The following is an 18,807-nucleotide window of genomic DNA, read 5'->3' on the forward strand; positions in this document are numbered from 1 at the left end:
AAATAGTCTGACATGCTGTCAGTGATAAGCTGCTAGTCATCACAGTCCATGATATCAACTAATAACAGGAGATGTCAGATTCTGCCCCTACATTGCATGTTATTATTTTATTCTGCTTTATGTTTATATTGTACAGCGTTATAATAAACTTTATTCCAGACTCAAGTCCATATAAGATACATACGAAAACACAGACAATACCATAAAAACAACACAAGTAGGTTTAAAACCCTTAAATTTTACTTAAAGTTCACTTCACTTAAAGTTTAAAACTTCTTCTCATTTTTATATTGATCCCATCCAACAAAATGATGTTCATTCAGCAAGTCTTTTTGGTCCATGTCTAAAAATAAATACATTTGACATGTGATTTTGTTGTTGTTTGTCTTTTTATTGTATTTTTGCCAGTGCCATACAGCAACAATGCTTGGGGATGTGGTCTTTTACAAATTTGAAAATACTGTAAGAATGTCACTTTTATAGAATTGGCTTCTTTATTTTATAATGTATGATTAATGTCTACATCAACAAACGTTAACCATAGAATCGTATCGAATTGAATCGAATCGTATTGTTCCTACACTGTATCGAATCGTATCGAATCATTCTGTATTAAAAATATATCGTTTTTGAATCGTATCGTAACCTGTGTATCTAGATACGTATTGAATCGTCTATCACAGAGAGATTCCCAACCCTACTGGGAGGTGTGTCCGGTCTGCCCGTGAGGACGTTGTCCTTGAGATCCCTCGGGCCCGGAGGACTGGGAGGCTCTGCATCATATGTGGAGTCCACCCCGGTCTATCTGGGTTGGGGTGGTCTCTGTGGCGGCGCTCCCTGTGGCCGAAGGCTGTGACACCTCTCGGTGTGGATGAGCTCCCCATAGGTGGTTTTTCCACACCTGGTGCCTCAGTGCCCTGCCATGTTACTATACTGACTCTGTGTGCGTGTGTGTGTGTGTGTGTGTGTGTGTGTGCGCATGTTATACGTGGGAGGGGCGGGTTTTTCATTGTTTTTATTTTGTGAAGCACTTTGTGTTGCATTTTTAATGTATGAAAAACACTATATAAATAAAGTTTGATTTGATTTGATATGTGACGTGATTTCTAGGAGCTCTGGCAGAGTAACAAGAGCTCAGGGAGTCACGGTGCGGGTGGGACTGGGGCTGACACCAGGTCTGATCGACTTCACCTGACCAGCAGAGGACAACAGGAAGTTGTCACAGTCAGAGTCAGAGGGGGAGGGCACAGCTCCACCCGTCCTAATCAATTCACTGTAGCATCCAAGAAACATCTGGCCAAACTTGAAGAAATAGCCTCAAGCTGTTTTTAACATATCACATTAATAAGAATGAGATAGATGCAAGGTCACAGCAACCTTGACCTTTGATGCCTGACATGCAGATTCTAATCAGTTCATCGCTGTGTCCATGTGAAGATTAGTGACAAATTTGAAAAAAATCCTATCAAGGCTTTTTTAAGTATCTCATTCATGAGAATGAGACAGACCAGGTCACAGTGAACATGACCTTTGACCAGTAGCCACCAAAGTGTCAGTTCTAATTCATCGTTTAGATGTTTGTGCCGAATACGAAAAAATATCCTTGAGGCGATACTACGTTCAAAAGAATGAGACAGATGAGGTCACTGAAACCTTTGACCACCAAAATCGAATGCCTTTTTTAGGTCAAAGGTCAAAATCACTGTGACCTTGTCTGTCTTATTGTCGTGAATGACAAGGTCACTGTGATTTTGGGCCTCAATAAATGTGGCGTACACACAGAAGGCGGCATATGTCACTTTCTCTGCAAACTTTGAGATTTCTAAAAATCAAACTTAATGGGAAAATGCGGCTCTACCACAGAAGCTCTGACCCATGTGTACGCACAAAAACTGCAGACTGCAGATATCTTTGTGTAAAATAAAGACAGATATGACCTCTCACGTTTTATATATGAAGAGCTCACTGGCAAAAACAGATAAATATGAATAAAGAACACACAACTACAAGAAACAGTAACTACAATCAGACACCAGGATAAAACACACACACACACAAAAAAACATTAGAACCACAAACAAACACACTCCAGTGCCTCCAAAAACTAGAGAAATAACAGGTACTGCTCTTTTTAGGCATGACTAGAGCCATAACAGTTTCATTTGTAGAGTGCTTCAGCAATGCCATAAAAGTAAACATCAAATTCCGAAGAAGAGCATCCAATGTGGGAACATTGCTGTGTACAAGCAGCTGACTGGCACTCGTCGAGCTAGGGAGCTTCAACAGGATTCGCAGTGCATCATTATATGCCACCCGAAGTTTGTTAAATTTAGCCTTACTGTAACTGCACCACAAGTGGGCAGTATACAGTGGAGTACAGTAGGCTTTAAACAAAGCAATTTTGACATTATCTGAAGACATATAAAATTTACGTGCCAACATATTTGCTTGTGCATACAACTTACAGTACTGTCACTGTATATCATCATCATCATCATCATCATCACAGGTCATCCCTGATGATGTGACCAAGATAGTTCACCTTGTCCACAAGAGTCAGTGGATTCTCTGCCAAGAGGAAAGAGGGGAATGTTCTCTTCATGTTTGCCTCAGTCTTTATAATCATAACTACACTCTTTTCAGAGTTAAATTTGATATCAAACTGCTTTCCGTAGTCTGAGCAGACTCCTAAGAAGTTGCTGCAGACATGATGACCACATCATCAGCGTACAGTAGGTGATTAATCATCTTTTCTCCCACCATGCAGCCAGTGCTACACTCTTTAAGCCTTTTAGAGAGCTCATCCATATACAAACTAAACAACATAGGTGACAGAATTCCACCCTGTCAAACCCCATTTGTCACTGAAAAGGGTTCAGATGTAGTGTTACCCCATCTTACCTGCATTGTTTGATGTGAGTACCAGAAATATAAAACCCACAATAAATAAGGACGGACCCCTCTCTCTCGTAATTTTGCAAACAGCTTCCCATGATGAATGCGATCAAAGGCCTTAGAGGCATGTAGGAAGCACAAAAACATGGTAGAGTTTTGTCTTCTACTGACAGCCTCTTTCAAAGCATAGATACACATGTCAGTGCCATGTTTATTTTTAAATCCGAACTGCTCATCAGTGGTGGTTATATGTTGCTGTAGCCTATCTAGCAGGATTCTCTCAAGCACTTTTGACAAGACACCTTCCCTATTTTATCTTTAACTACTGGCACCAGTAACAGACAACAGAGAATCAGGTAGTGTGCCATGCATCAACATTCCAGAGACACACAGAGAAAGTTAGATAACCTGATGAACTTTAGTCTGTGGAACAATGATGTGAACAGTTGGACAAATTGAGTGAATGCTGCTGCTGTTGATGCCTCAGTCGGGCAGATCTGAGTGCACAGCTTAGTTCCTGTGGGTGCTTCTTTGTAACGCCAGGTCCGACGCAGCGCAGAGATCCAGCAGCACCGCACGCAGCAGTCTGAACCGGCTCATAAGCCATTCATCATCATTGGCCAGTAGGTCTTGCTGGTCCCTGAAGATCCGCTCCCTCCAGAGTCTCCCATCTACCACATCCTCTAACAGTGCCAAATAAGTCATTGTGCGTCTTTACACGCTGTGATCGCTGCTTTTATACCCACCCATCAACTGATTGATCGCATGTGAAAAGGGATTCACTGATTGTAACTGAGGGGCAATTTTGGCCAACGAACACATGAGATAAATATTAATACACATTATTTCTTACACTTTAACTAACAGTGACTCAGCACTTTACAATGACATACATCACTTTTAACTCACAGTGTTAAAAATAATTAAAAGCCATAAAACAAACATCTTATAAAACACAATATATGGGCTTACCCTTTTTGTTGAATACAATATCTCAAGAACGCCTCAAGGGAACTTTTTCATATTTGGCACAAACATTCATTTTACTCAATAATGAACTGATAAGATTTTGTGGGTTATAGGTCAAAGGTCAAGGTCACTATGACCTTGTCTGTCTTATTCTTGTGAAAGAGATATCTCAAGATTGGCTAAAGGGATTTTTTATTTATTTATTTATTTTTTTCAAATTTGGCACAAACGTCGTCTTGGACTCAACATTGAACTGATTAGATTTTGGTGGGCAAAGGTCACAGTGACCTTGTCGGCCTTATTCAAGGTAACGTCTCACTCATGTTGTCTGTTCCCACAGTTTTGGAGCCGCCATGGACACGAGGCTGATGAACGACGTGTCTGTCACCGCGGCCGATGAGACAACCCATTACTTCCCTGAGAACCTTGGACCTCCAGCTGAAGAGATCCTGGAGGTCCTGATTGAAGAAGACATCATTGGTTCCCGTGCGTCCATCCTTTATGAAGAGAATATACGTCAGCTGGCGACACTGGTTCACCTTCCAGTCAAACACTGTCCCCACACAGTATCGACAGGACAGTTGTGCCAAAGCCTACCTCCATTCGAGTGCTCTATCCAACAGAGGTGTACTGCCTTTGTTGTGGAATGGGTATGTCTCATGTCCTCATGACTTGTCTCTGTCCACTGTGATTGGTTTTATGTCTAACAAGCTTTACCGCGAGTTAGCAACATTTTCCGCCTGCAGCGATGCTTTCAGTTTGTCTGTCCGTCTCCAGGTTTGTCCTCGGGGTCACGTGGTCTGGAGTTGGACCTCACAGCCAACCTTCAAGTTTGGGATGTTGGCTGGTGACTTGTTGCTCGGGATGAACATCCTGTTGAGCGGTAACAGCTACGCCAAAGTCGCCCTGCTGTTCCGCTTCATGAACATGGGAGTCGTCAACCCGGTCACCTTCTTCAAGATCCAGGACTCGTACTGTGTCGACGCCATCAAGGAGTTCTGGATGGAGCGGAGAGCGAAGGCCATTCAGCGGCTACAGGGCAAAGATGAGGCCGGTTCAGGTGAGTTGCAAAAATTTACATCTGATGTGGAGGTCATGTTCGGGTGTAAAAAAAAAAAAGGCTCAGTAACACCCAATACAAAATTTCTATGAAGCAGCCCCCAAAGCGACGCCTGGGATCAGCACACCCAGGGCCCCACCCCTGCCTGCCCTCCAGCACACAATGCACTGGACCTGTGATTCCTGTCCCTGCGAGTGGTGGGCCCACAGGGTGACGGCTCCGTGGTATTTATTCGGGCTGAGCCCGACCAGGCCCCATTGCCCAAGGCCCCGCCCCCAGACGCTTGCTGGGCTGGGGGAGGTGTCCCCATACCAGGAGACGTGCTCGAAGTCCAAATATGCCGTGTCATCAAGGTCTTCTTGAACCGCATTTGGTCTGGCCCCTCCCCTGAGACCCCTTTGCCTTGGGAGGCCTTACCAGGTGCTGTTAGCCCCAAACAGCACAACTCTCAGGTTCACTGGTTACTAGTTCGATTTCCTGGTCCATCTCCGTCCCAACCCTCACCTATGGTCATGAGCTCTGGGTAGTGACTGAAAGAATGAGGTCACAGATACAAGCGTCTGAAATGAGTTTCCTCTGTAGGGTGTCTGGGCTCAGCCTTAGAGATAGGGGGAGGAGTCAGACATCTGGAGGGAGCTCGGAGTAGAGCCGCTGCTCCTTCATGTTGAGGTGGTTCAACATCTGATCAGGATCCTCTCATCCCAACCACTTCACACTCAAACCGCCCCAGGTCATGCTGGAGGTCACAGTATGATGAAGCCAATAGAACCACATCATCTGCAAGAAGCAGAGCTACAGTTCTGAGGTTCCCAAACTGGACCCCTTCCTGCGCCTTGAGATCCTGTCCATGAATATCACAAATGGAATCAGTGACAAGCCACAACCCTGGCGGAGGCCGACACCCACTGAGGATGTGTTTGACTTAATGCTGAGTATGCAGACACACAGCTCTCACTTTGGACAAATAGGGAACAGATTCAAATGAGCTCCTCATCTGGTGGCAAAAATTTTTTAACTTAGACAAAATATTAATTAAATGTCAGAAAAATATTATTTAAATGTCAGTAAAAGTAAAATGTATGATAAAATGGCTTAAAAATGTTGATGAAATGTCAGAAGAATTTTTTTTAAATGTTAGTAAATATTATAAAAATGTCCAAAAAATAGTAATAAAATGTCTGAAAAATATATTTTTAAAGTCAGACATATATGTTAATTAAATGTCCACAAGATATTATTAAAATGTTGAGGAAAAAACTTTGTCAAATGTTTAAAAAAAATAAAATAAAATAAATAAAAAAAAAACATTTAAAAATGTCCTAAAAAATGTTGATAAAATGTCCAAAATATTTTACATGAAATGATGAGAAAATAATATTATAAATGTCCAAAAGATAATGAGATAACCATGTGACGTATAGGGAAGATGGCTGCCTGACAACTTTTTGCTCCAGCCCTTTTCCCCTCTCTCTACTTATTAAACTATCTACAGACAACTTTTTGCCATCATTATTGCCTGGCATACATCCTGGATTCAACTCCTAAAATGCCGAGCACCAGATCGTCTAAACCCTCGGACGTTCACCACAACAGTGACAAGGACGCTCCATATGAAAGCTGGGAGTAATAAGGTAACCACAATGCTAGCCACCACTATGGATAAGCAACACCCTTTCATTGAGTCGCAGTTCACGAGCCTGAACGGAAAGTTAGACGACATAAAGACCGACCTGGCCAACTGCACTAAGGACAGACAGAAACTCTGTGCTGACTCAGGATGATCTCTAGAACACAACATTGAATAAAGAGAACTTGCAGAGTATTGAAGCTAAGTTAGCCAACCTAGAAGATCGCAGCCAGCAGGACAACATAACGTATCCTGGGACTTCCAGAGGGAGCCGAAGGCACGAATGCTGTCCAGTACATTTCTTCTAATCTTCCAAAATGGTTCCCCAGTTTGGGTGAGCAGCCGATTGAAATCATGGGGGCACATCGCATCTCCCTCCCCAGCAATAACTCCAATGGCTCTCGCACTCTCATCTGCAAACTCCTGCGCTTTACGCCCGTGATAAAATCCTCAAAGCAGCAAGATGCACTCCTCTTCGGGTCGGCGGGAGGGACATTCACTTCACCGCAGATTACATCCCCTTCACTGTCAACCGTCGCGGATGTTTTTCTGCTGCCATTGAATCTGCGAAGAAGCAAGGTTTTCAAACCTTTCTTCTCTACCCAGCTAGGGCTGGGCGATATGACCAAAATCTCATATCCCGATAACAATACCTATCCCGATATAGCACATTTTAATCCAATGAATAAAAAGTTGTCGTCGAGCAAGCTGGAGAGTGAGTGAAGAGAGGGAGCGCTGGTACCGAGAAAGCTGGTGAATCAGATCAATAAAACGTCCCAATGACGAAAAATATTGCAGTAAAAAGTGTAATTTGCGTCACAACGATATAAACGATAGAGCAAAATATGAAACGATAGACATTTTTCTCTCGTCACATGATGTATATTGTCATATCTTGTGTTTTGGGATTGTCTTGGACAATTCATGTTATGATCGCCTGGAATGGGATTATTTATGATTGACTTTGGACAGATATGGCTTGGGCCCTAACTTCATAAATATGGTTAAAGTCCTTTATGCTAACCCCTCAGCCATGATTATTACAGAAAACATTTTCTCATCTTCTTTTAGCATTTCAAGGGGTTCCGGGCAGGGCTGTGTTCTCTCGCCCTTATTATTTGCCCTTTCTCTTGAGCCTTTGGCGCAAAGAATAAGACCGCACCCTTCTATCTCTCCCATTACCTTTTGTAAAATATCACATCAATTATCATTATTTGTCGATGGTATTTTACTATTTTTAGATAATGTCCTTACCTCCATCCCCCCAGTTTTGGACACTTTTGAAGAATTTAGTGCTTTATCAGGCTTTGTAATTAACTGGTCTAAGTCATCATTACTTCCGCTCAACTCAGTCCTTGCCCCTTCCACCATACCATCCAACATTCCAGTGGTGAAGTCCTTTAAATACCTGGGAGTGGACATCTTTTCCTCCCTGTACACCACTATAAATAATGATTTTCAGAGCATCTTAAGCAGAGTTGAAGCTGATATGAAAAGAACGGTCTCTTCTCCCAGTTTCCACCCAAGCACGTATCTCAATTATAAAAATAAGGGTTAATTTCTGTTCAAATACGCTTCCCTCTCTCACTCCCCCAGGGCTACAGCGTGGCGGGAAAGAACGAGGACTGGCTGTCCCTGATTTTGAGATGTATTTTTGGTCATATGGGTTGCGCCCATTATCACTCTGGTTTGACCCCAGTGTAGTAGCTTCATGGAGGGCTACTGATGAGAATTTGACCTCTTCTCATCGATTCAATCCCTCGTAAATGTTCAAAACTTAAACTGGGCCCCATAACGTCTTTCCTTTTATCAACTCACTCTGAACTAAAGTGGCATACTCATAGTCCTATCGTTCATAATGTTGCCCTCCTTACTGGAGGTGTCCCCTTTACATTTCCCCAGTCGAGCAACAGAGGAATCCATACTTTGTCTAACATCTGTAATAAGGAGGGCCTCAGAGCATTCAACAATCTGCAAATTTCTTTTGACTTACCTGGTTCTCCATTTTTCCTGTACCTGCAACTCAGATCTTCTATGCGTGCCTATGGTGTACCCTGGGGCCATCCTTTATGCACCCACAAGCTCCATGTCATTTTAGATGTTGGTGTCCAATCAAGTGGTTTGGTGTCTTTATACTTTGTTATTGAACTCTTCTTGTGGCCCACTTGCTATTCATCAGGTGTGGGAAAGAGACCTTGGTAATGTGGATTGGTTTGCTGTCTTGGACAACTTGCATCATACATCCAGAAATCCTGATCACAGATTTATTCATTTTAATTTTAAACATAGCCTGTACCTCACTCCTAGAAAACGTTATCTCATGAAACTTGTATCCTCTCCAATTTGTCATCTATGCTCCCTTGGTCTCATGGGTACATTTTTACATATGTACTGGGAGTGTTTTGGAAAGAGGTCTCATTTCCTTTATCAGATTTACTGGATGTGCAGATACCTTGTTGTCCCAGGCTGCTGATGAAACATCATCACTGGCTCTGTCTCCCTCCAAACACTGTGTTTTAGATGGAACACAGTATCAGTATCGTACCGATGTGCATCAACCAATCAAAGGTCAGCTCAGACCACTGCGTTCCTATTGGCTGTTCTACTACATATGCGCGTTCCCGTGCTGCCGGCAGAAGGGGAGAGCAACCGGCAATGGCGAACAGTGCACCAGGTAAAATAGCTATTCCAGCACTGGCTACCACTGCCTACACGGCTAAACCCAAAAACGGACTACTACTACTGCAGCTTTAATAAAAAGTCTAAAAGACGAAATGTTAAAATGTCCAAATGATATTGATGAAATGTATAAAAAAATTATTGAAATGCTGGAAGAAAATAAAAAGTAAAAAAATATGAATGAATGCACTATATCCTGCAGTGTGTCAGGTTGCTCACCTGGCATCAAATGACAGTTTGTCTCTGTTTCCTGTTTCCTGTTTGCTGCAGACGTCCAGCAGCAGCTGTTGGTGGTTAAAGAAGAGGTTCCCCCTGAGCAGCAGGAGTGGAGCTCCAGTGTGGACCAGGAGGACCCAGAGCCCCCACACATTAAAGAGGAAGAGGAGGAACTGTGGAGCAGTCAGGAGGGAGAGCAGCTTCAAGGGCTGGAGGAGGCTGATAGCACCAAGTTCACATTCACTCCTGTCCCTGTGAAGAGTGAAGATGATGAAGAGAAACCCCAGTCTGAGGGACACCACTGTGGAGGACCAGGACCAGGACCAGTGCCTGAAGACTCTCCTGAACCTGACCCAGATACTGATGACAGGGAGACCAGAGACTCTTTAGTTGCTGAGATTGAAGTCAGTCTTGACGACCTGGATGAGACCAAAGAACCTCAGTTGGGTTTAAACTCCCGGAAAACTGGCGACGTCCCCATCAGCGACTCGAGACGCAGTGTCTGTGAGAAACCGTTCAGTTGCTCCGAGTGTGGGAAAAGATTTGGCATCAAGACATCAGTGAACCGACACATGAGGTGTCACACGGGAGAGAAACGTTTCAGCTGCTCGGTGTGTCAGAAGTCGTTCTCGCAGAGCGGATATCTGCACACGCACATGAGGATCCACACGGGAGAGAAAAGATTCAGCTGCTCCGTCTGTGACCAAAGATTCTCCCAGAAAACACACCTCAACAGACACATGATCACGCACACGGGAGAGAAACCGTTCAGCTGCTCCGTCTGCGGCAAAGCTTTCAGCGAGAATGGGAACCTGAAGAAACACATGATCACTCACACGGGAGAGAAACCCTTCAGCTGCTCCGTGTGCGGTAAAGGTTTCATCCAGAAGGTCAACCTGACGAACCACATGACGTATCACACGGGAGAGAAACCGTACAGCTGCTCAGTGTGTCACAAAGGGTTCATGCAGAAGATCAATCTGAAGCTCCACATGGCTCATCACACTGGAGAGAAACCGTTCGGCTGCACCATCTGCGACAAAAGGTTTGCATCGTGTCATCGGCTCAAAAGACACAAATGTGGCGGTCGGCGGTCGGTGCGGCTTCGTTGGACTCAGACTGAGGATGACGGAGGGGTGGAGCCTCCAGACGGCGGCTCGACTCAACAGACAGAAACAAACACTTTTATATGAGAAACAGAGGCTGCCTGTCACGTGCAGCCATTTTGGATCAGATTATATCAGCTTTAAGTTTCATCATGTTTCTGATACAGTTAATGATAAAATGTTACTTGCCAAGTTAACTTCCTGTGGCGTGTGAGGTTCCTCAGTGATACGTGAGCACTGATGAAACAAAGCAGGTTGTATCTAAAGCCTCGTTTCCACCGAGCGCTACGTTGTCCCCATGTTTGGCCCCCCCTCTGTTGGGGCGGAGCTAGAAACCCTGCAGTCTGATTGGTCAGTAGAGGACGGTCATTCTGGTTTTAGGCAAGTGTGTGTCTGTAACAGGTGTGTGTGTGTGTGTGTGTGTGTGTGTGTGTGTGTGTGTGTGTGTGTGTGTGTGTGTATGTGTGTCTGTCTTTCAGTCTTTTCTCAGATTTTGGTAAAATATTTAGTTTTTTTTATGACTTCTATAAAGTTTAACATTTTTCAACAACACCAAAAATATTTTTTTTAAGAACAAACTCATAAATGTGATAATGTGAGTGAAGCTGTCCACCTTCATGTGTTCATCACAGGCTGAGTCCACCTTCATGTGTTCATCACAGGCTGCGTCCACCTTCATGTGTTCATCACAGGCTGCGTCCACCATCATGTGTTCATCACAGGCTGCGGAAATTATTCCGTCAGTTTGAAACAATCATTTCACCCATTTTATAAATTTTTATAAACTTTTAAGCAACTTTTATAAACTTCAGCCCAAAAACAAAAATCTTTAATTTTATTCCATACGATCAAACACTGTTTCATCATCGTGTCAGACGCTGCAGTACGTGTGTATTTGTCTCTACAATTAGGCGCTGTTGAAAATCCGACCCCCGGGGCGTCAGCGGCTTAGTGGATAGAGCAGGCGCCCCATGTACAAGGCTGTTGCTTCAGTGACCCGGGTTCGAATCCAGCCCGTGGCCCTTTGCTGCATGTCACTCCCTCTCTCACGCTTGACTGCCCTGCCCATTAAAGGCTAAAATGCCCCAAAATATATCTTTAAAAAAAAAAAAACTGAAAGAAAATCCGACCCAAAAAAATTCACGTTCTCATCGGGCTGATATTCAGGGGTCAGAGGCCCTCCAGGTCTGGGTGGCGATCGAGGGCGTCTAATTTTGAGCCCTAAAAACTGGACTAGTTACCATGGTAACGTCCCTGAGGTGGACAACCTCTTCCCTCAATTCGACAGAATCATCTGCTCGGAGCACACAGCTGCGTGCACTGGCAGGAATTGTGGCGGCCATTGGATGCCTGTCATCACTTAACAGACCAAAGGTCTAGGTACCAGGTCTGAAGGGTTCCTGTTGTGACATCAGAATCAGAATCAGAATGCCTTTATTGTCACTGCAAAAAGAATTTGCAACGAAATTGAAAGTGCTACACCTATTTCAGTGCTTAGGTAAAAAAAAAAGACAAAAAGAAACAACAACAGGAACATCCACACAGACATTCAATTTAGAATAAATTAAGGAATATACGTTTAAAAGCAGCGATGCCCTCAATAAAATTGTCATTATTGCACCCCAAAAACGAGCATAATATGCACTTAAGCTCATTTCTTTTGCCCTGGTTGATGAGCCTGATGGCCCAGGGGTAGAAACTGTTTTTGAGCCTGTTAGTCTGAGATTTTAGGCTTCTGTACCTCCTGCCAGAGTGCAGAATGGTAAACAGTCTGTGGCCAGGGTGTGTGCAGTCCTTTAAAATCTTGTTGGCTCTGCGGAGGCAGCGGGAGGTAGAGATGTCCTCCAGGGTGGGCAGAGTGCAGCCAACGGTTTTCTCCGCCATCTTAATCACCCTCTGCAGAGCTTTTTTTTCTGCTGCAGAACAACCACAGTACCATAGCGTGATGCATTGCGCCAATACACTCTCGATGGTAGAGCGGTAGAAGGCGATCAGCAGCTGTTGGTTGAGGCCATTCCTGCGCAGCAGTCTCAGGAAGTGCATCCGCTGCTGGGCCTTCTTCACTAGGCCTGTGGTGTTGGCTGACCAGGTGAGATCCTCTGAGATCTGTACCCCCAGGGATTTGAAGGTGGAGACCCTCCCCACCCTGACCCCGTTGATGTGAAGGGGGGCGGGCTCTGCTCCATGCCTCCTAAAGTCCATAATCAGTTCTTTCATTTTGTTTTCGTTTCGACATGTTGTGTGGCGTCCCTCAGGGGTCGATCCTGGGGCCTTTATTCCTCTTTGACTGTAGTAAACATTTACAATAATAAACTTTTTTACGTTATTTCACAATGCAATATTTTTCTTGTAATGCAAAAAATAGATTTTCTTCATGTCAGTAATCAACAAGTGAAATTTCATGCTGATATTTGTGAATCTAAAGTTTTAACCTAGCGTCTTTTATTTGTTCTAAAACTTTGGAATTTGATCAAATGTATCTCTAAAATAAGTTTACTCACACTCTGAGCCAGAAATCTCGTAACGTAGAAAGTGTCACATTGTCTCTGAGTTAGCCGCTAACTGCTAACAGCTGTTGTTCTTTGAGTTGAGTTGAGTTGGTGGTTTGAGGTCAAAGGTCACTTTGGCACAAATGTCCACTTGGACTAGAGGATAAACGGATTAGAATTTGATGGTCAGAGGTCACTGTGACCTTGTGTCTGGGTCATTCTCATGAATGCAATATCTCAAGAACGCCTCAAAGCAATTTCTTTTAATTTGGCACAAACATCCACTTGGACTTGGACTAAAAAAAAAAAAGCTGATAAGAATTTGGTGTTTAAAAATCAAAGGTCACTTTGACCTTGCATTTTCTCATTCTCATGAACACAATATATTAAGACAGCCTTGAGGGAGTTTCCTCAAACCAGCTCAAGGATTTTTCATTTAATTTCTAATTTTTTTTATCAAATTTGGCACAAACGTCCACTTGGACTCAGGATTAACCGATTTGTTTTTGTTGGTCATAAGTCTAAGGTCAAAGTCACTGTGACCTTGTCTGTCTCATTCTAGTGAATGTGATATCTTAAAAATGCCTCAAGGGAATTACTTCAAATTTGGCATAAATGTCCACTTGGACTTGGGATGAACTGATGATTTTTGGTGGTCATGGATAAAATATCAAGGTGGCTATGACCTTGCATCCATCTCATTTATGTGAACAACATCTTTGGAACAGCTTGAGGGAATTTCTTTAAATTTGGTGCAAACGTCCCTTTTGACTGAACAGGTTTGAGTTTAGTGGTCAAAGGTCAAAGGTCAATGTGACCTCACAAAACATGTTTTTGTCTATAACTGAAGAATTCATTCACTAATTCTGACAAAACTTGACACAAATGTCTAACAGGATAAAATGATAAAATAATGAAGGTCAAAGGTCAGCTTGACTGTGACATCATCATGTTTTAAGGTCATATCTCAGGAACAGAAGGGGAGACATTTGGTCAGATACTGAATTGGTATAGTCGGACCATCCGCCATTTTATGTTTTCTACATTCAGCTTTGGTTTTTCTTGAAATGGACACAAAGTCACTTTCCTCAGGTTAAATATGTCAAAAGTAATGTAACTATTTTAACTACTTTATTAAAGTAACTGATTACATTTGATTATTTTTCTAATAAATGTTTTAAACTGGGCATTAAAATATTTGAAAATTAAAAAAAAATTCTTAGAAGACAAAAAGTTGAAAAATTGCCTTTTTAAAAGAAAAGAAACACTTTTTTACTCATTGCCATTTTATTGGCATAATAAACCATCATTTCTCCTTTCCTTGCACAAATCCTTTAATCCAATTCATTTTAAAGATCAATCCACTGCATTTAAACCCTCTTGTGGCAACACGGCAACACAGGTTGCATCATACACTTCTTTTTATTTTCCACACAAAACAACACAAACTCATTGACTGTGTGTCTGTGTGTGTGTCTCTCTCTCTTTGTGGATGTGTGAACTTTAACCCCTTTGTCTCCTCACTGACAGAGATTCATGTAATATTGGATGTTTTCTCTGCTGCAAACAGAAAGTTGTTTAAAATCAAAAGTAATTCAGAATCATAAATATTCTGCTAACGTACATGCAGTGTTGCTCCTGGCTCTGCAGCTGCCTCTAAATGTGTCACTGAATCGTTGTCATGGTCTCTTTCCTTTAATGAAACTAAAGCTATTTCAAACCTGTGAGAACGCACCAGAGGGCAGGAGATGGCTGAAATCTCTTTCTTTAACACGCGCCCTCGGAAAGTGTCAATGAGGTTTCTGTCTGATAAACTCAGGTGGAGACATTAATCCAAATAAACGACATATTGCAAATCGTGTTCTGTGCAAAGCATTGTGGGGATTTTATAGCTGTGGAGGATCCACACATGCATCCTTCAGGTTTCTCTGAAAGAAGGAAACTCAGAAGGATCCTTGACGTTGGTTTGAGGGTCCTTCCTTGAAATCCCTGTTAAAATCTCTGCCTTTCATCGCCAGGCTTTCTCATCATGGTCTCTCGTCTACAAACATCATTTTTCACCTCAGAACTACTTTATATGGAATAACAAGGACGTCTCATTCAAACACATCTCTTTTGTTTGGAATATTGGTTTCACAGTAATACTGTATTGGCAAATCAGTTATTCAACAGGGATGTTTTCTTTATGTCAGAATATAATCTCCCTGTGACACCTGCAGATGATGCAAAGGTCTTTGGTGCAATTCCCTCTGGAATCTGTCTGCTGTTTAAATCTCAACCAAGGACTGATGTTTAACAGATGCCCTTGTTATCTCCAGCAGACACTGTCACAGGCAAAGTTTGTGTTTCTGCTGACTCTCGTGATGACAACAGTTCCATAAGGGCTCTGTTTCAAACAGATATTAGCACATTACCACATGTGACTTCATATTGGAACCAATTATTATCTGGAAGAATGTAGAGTTTGGTCTCTACAAAAATAATAAACACACACAGGATTCATTGTATTATTATATTGTCATATTCATAGATGTAAGTTCACAAATAGAAAACCTTGCTTTGTTGCTTTTGATAAAGATCAAACACATTCATTCAGTCCAGTTCTCTCAAACACCAAAAGTAATTAGAGCTGTGAGTGAAATATATTTTACACTGTGCAGCCTCCAGACCTGTTCTGTCCTGTCACAGTAAAAGTACTTCAATCATTCTTATTAATATGATGCTCACTGTGTTACATGTGCTTTGTAAATAATGTTGTGTAATCCTTCCTTGACTTTGAGAAACCGGTCTCCGTAAGAAACACCTCCATAGTCTTATTTTGAAATCTGTTCCCGGAAGTGATAGTAGTCATTTCCGGTGGTCTGACCGCCGTGATTAGCAGTGTTAGCAGAGTGAACCGTTAGCTGGATCTAAATAACGGCAGAAAAACAAACCGTCAGAGTTTAGTTCAGTAACCGGAGCAGAGATGGACCCACACCGGAAGCTGCTGCCTGACGTCACGGACGAGGCTTTAAATCCGCGAAGAAGAAGAAGAAGAAGAAGAAGAGGTTTGTTTCCTCTCTGCTAATGTTGCTAAGCTAACGTTAGCCGGTGTTTCGGATTTACTCGTGACCATGTTAACTGGCGACTTTCAGTCGTCTGTGGTTGTCATAGTGACGAGCTGTTTTCAACCAGGAAGTGATATTAAAAGGGCATTTAATAATAAAGAAGTGGTGCTGGGTGTATTCTTAGATATTGAGAAAGCATATGATTCTCTGTGGAAGGATGGATTATTGATTAAAATTTATGATCTGGGAGTTAGAGGTCGAATGTTTAATTGGATCAGGGATTTTTTAAGGGAAAGAACTATTCAAGTTCGGGTGGGTGGTGTCAGCTCTAAGACAGTGTTAATAGAGAACGGCACTCCACAGGGAAGTGTTATTTCTCCGGGAATGACATGGGGTTTTAAGATTTCAGCACCAAAATCAAAATATATGATATTTGGATTTAAAAGGAAACTACCTATTACTGAGTTGAAAATATATGGTTCTCCATTAGGAAAAGTGAAGGTTTTTAAGTTTTTGGGTGTCTGGTTTGAGGAGCGTATGACTTGGGCTGTACACATTAGTAAAATAGTGGGAAAGTGTGAAAAGATTATCAACATCTTAAGAAGCCTGGCTGGGTGTGAGTGGGGAGCTGACAGGGAGATGATGCAGCTTATTTATCAGGCCATGATTAGATCAGCTTTTGATTATGGGTGTTTTATTTATGGTGCGGCTTCAAAAACAGTGTTAGCCAGGCTGGAAGTAATTCAGGCAAAGGCCTTGAGGCTCTGCTGTGGAGCTTTTAGAACCTCCTCAATCCCTGCTTTGCTTGTTGAAATGGGAGAAATGCCCTTATGGCTAAGGCGCCTTAAGTTAGGATTACAGTACTGGGTAAAAATTTCTGGGAGTGGTCAAACTTTCCCAGCTAGGCGTCTTCTACAAGAGTTGGAAGGAAGCAGGAAATTTAACCCCTTTATTGTTAATGTGAATCAGTGGGCTACAAAACTAAACATGGAGCATAGGGGCATAGTGGAGCACATAAACTGGTCTCCCATTCCCCCGTGGGTAATGGATGAATTAGACATCGAGCTGAGTTTTCTTCAGAAGAAAGATAAGAGAGAGATGACTACAAGTGTTCAAATGTATCTTAATTCAATCAGGGAGAGCAAGTTGATAATTTATACAGATGGATCTAGGGATCCAGATAGTAGGAGAGCTGGGTTTGGGGTCTATGTAGAGCAACTTGACTTGAAATTTAGTATTAGAATTTCTGATGAAAGCTCTGTGTTTACATCTGAACTAATGGCAATCCTTTGGGCTTTACGGTGGGTAGAGGAGACAAAGGCCAGAGGAGTTGTTATCTGCTCTGATTCTGCTGCTGCCCTGGAGGCGTTAAGGGGGGGGAAATCTCAAGCTCGATCTGATATTGTAAATGAAATCCTGAAAGTAATAATTAAAGTAAGGGTAGGCAGTGACATCTCATTTTGCTGGGTTCCTGGGCACGCTGGGATTCAGGGAAATGAACAAGTGGACAGCTTAGCCAAAGAAAGCTTGAATAAGCAAGCTGTAGTACAACTCCCCCTAGGAAGAGTGGAACTGAGAGGGATAATTAAAGAGGGCATAATAAAGGAGTGGCAGGTGGGCTGGGAGAAAGAAAGTAAGGGGAGGCATTACTTTTCTATACAACCTCTAGTCAATAGGAAATGTCATTGTAGTTCTCCATCCCGAAGGGACTCTGTTAAACTGTGTAGGTTGAGGTTGGGTCATTGTGGTTTAAACCAGTCTCTTTTTATTATAGGAAAGCACGACACAGGTCTATGTCTCTGTGGGAGGCCTGAAACAGTTAAACATGTGTTCTTAGAATGCGGTCAATACAACGCTGAAAGGCAGAGACTATTTTCCCAAATGGCAGAATTAGAAGTTCAAGTTTTCTCTATTTCTTCTTTGTTTGGCCACTGTGAGAACCATCAATTGACTTCCAGGGCAGTTTTGCAGTTTCTGCATGAAACTGGACTATATAGAAGAATCTGAAGTAGATTAGAAATAACGACCAGTGGAGGGCAGTAATACGCAGTTCAGCGTCTACACTGCCGGAAATCAAGAAGAAGAAGAAGAAGAAGAACCAGGAAGTGAACACGTAGCTGTCCTCCATGTTAGTTTAAGAACCCTCACATCCCAGTGTCCACCAGTCTGTGTTGCTAATACTTCAATAATTAAACAGCCCAGTGTTAATACACAGTAGACTCTGTGTAGTTTATGATGAATGTGTTCAGTCTGTGACGACTAAACTTCACCATCAGTCACACATGTTTCTGTTCACACAATAAACCTTCAGGTCAGACAAATACAATCTTAATCTCTAAAATTCAACAAAAATGAGTAGTTTATCTAAAACGTCATATTGTTAAGTCGACATCTGAACCAATCAGCTGTTAGATCAGGTGAGAGCCAGACGGTGCAGTCGGTGGAGAGCAACTGCAGCCACCTCGCTCTCGCGGCTTTATCACCATCCACTTTTGTAATACAAGTCGGACACAAAACTAACCGGCATGCACTGTGCGAGTCACAGGTTTGCTTCATGTCAGCCTGAGGCTGAGCGTGTAGCAGGAAGTAGAAACATGGCGTGTCCTTTAGTGAATGAAGTGGTGGAGGTTGAGGCCCAGTGTATTCAGAGGCTGTTGTGTAAGGAGAAGGTGATTAGAGCCTGTTTGGATGTCTCCCTGGAGGAGTGTCTATATGAAAG

General features: G+C 42.6%; 1 protein-coding gene across 1 annotated transcript in view; it reads left to right on the forward strand.

The window, feature by feature from the left end:
• LOC126384399 (zinc finger protein 37-like) overlaps positions 1-13,945 on the forward strand; it is a 16,338-nt gene extending 2,393 nt beyond the window's left edge. The window contains exons 3-5 of the mRNA XM_050035454.1: positions 4,205-4,514; positions 4,642-4,924; positions 9,501-13,945. Coding sequence (XP_049891411.1) covers positions 4,205-4,514; positions 4,642-4,924; positions 9,501-10,639 — 1,732 coding nt within the window. The 3' untranslated portion in view covers positions 10,640-13,945. The remainder of the gene's footprint in view (positions 1-4,204; positions 4,515-4,641; positions 4,925-9,500) is intronic.
• The last annotated feature ends 4,862 nt before the right edge of the window (positions 13,946-18,807 follow it).

The sequence above is a fragment of the Epinephelus moara genome, chromosome 22 (assembly GCF_006386435.1).
Source record: "Epinephelus moara isolate mb chromosome 22, YSFRI_EMoa_1.0, whole genome shotgun sequence".
Taxonomy (NCBI): domain Eukaryota; kingdom Metazoa; phylum Chordata; class Actinopteri; order Perciformes; family Serranidae; genus Epinephelus; species Epinephelus moara.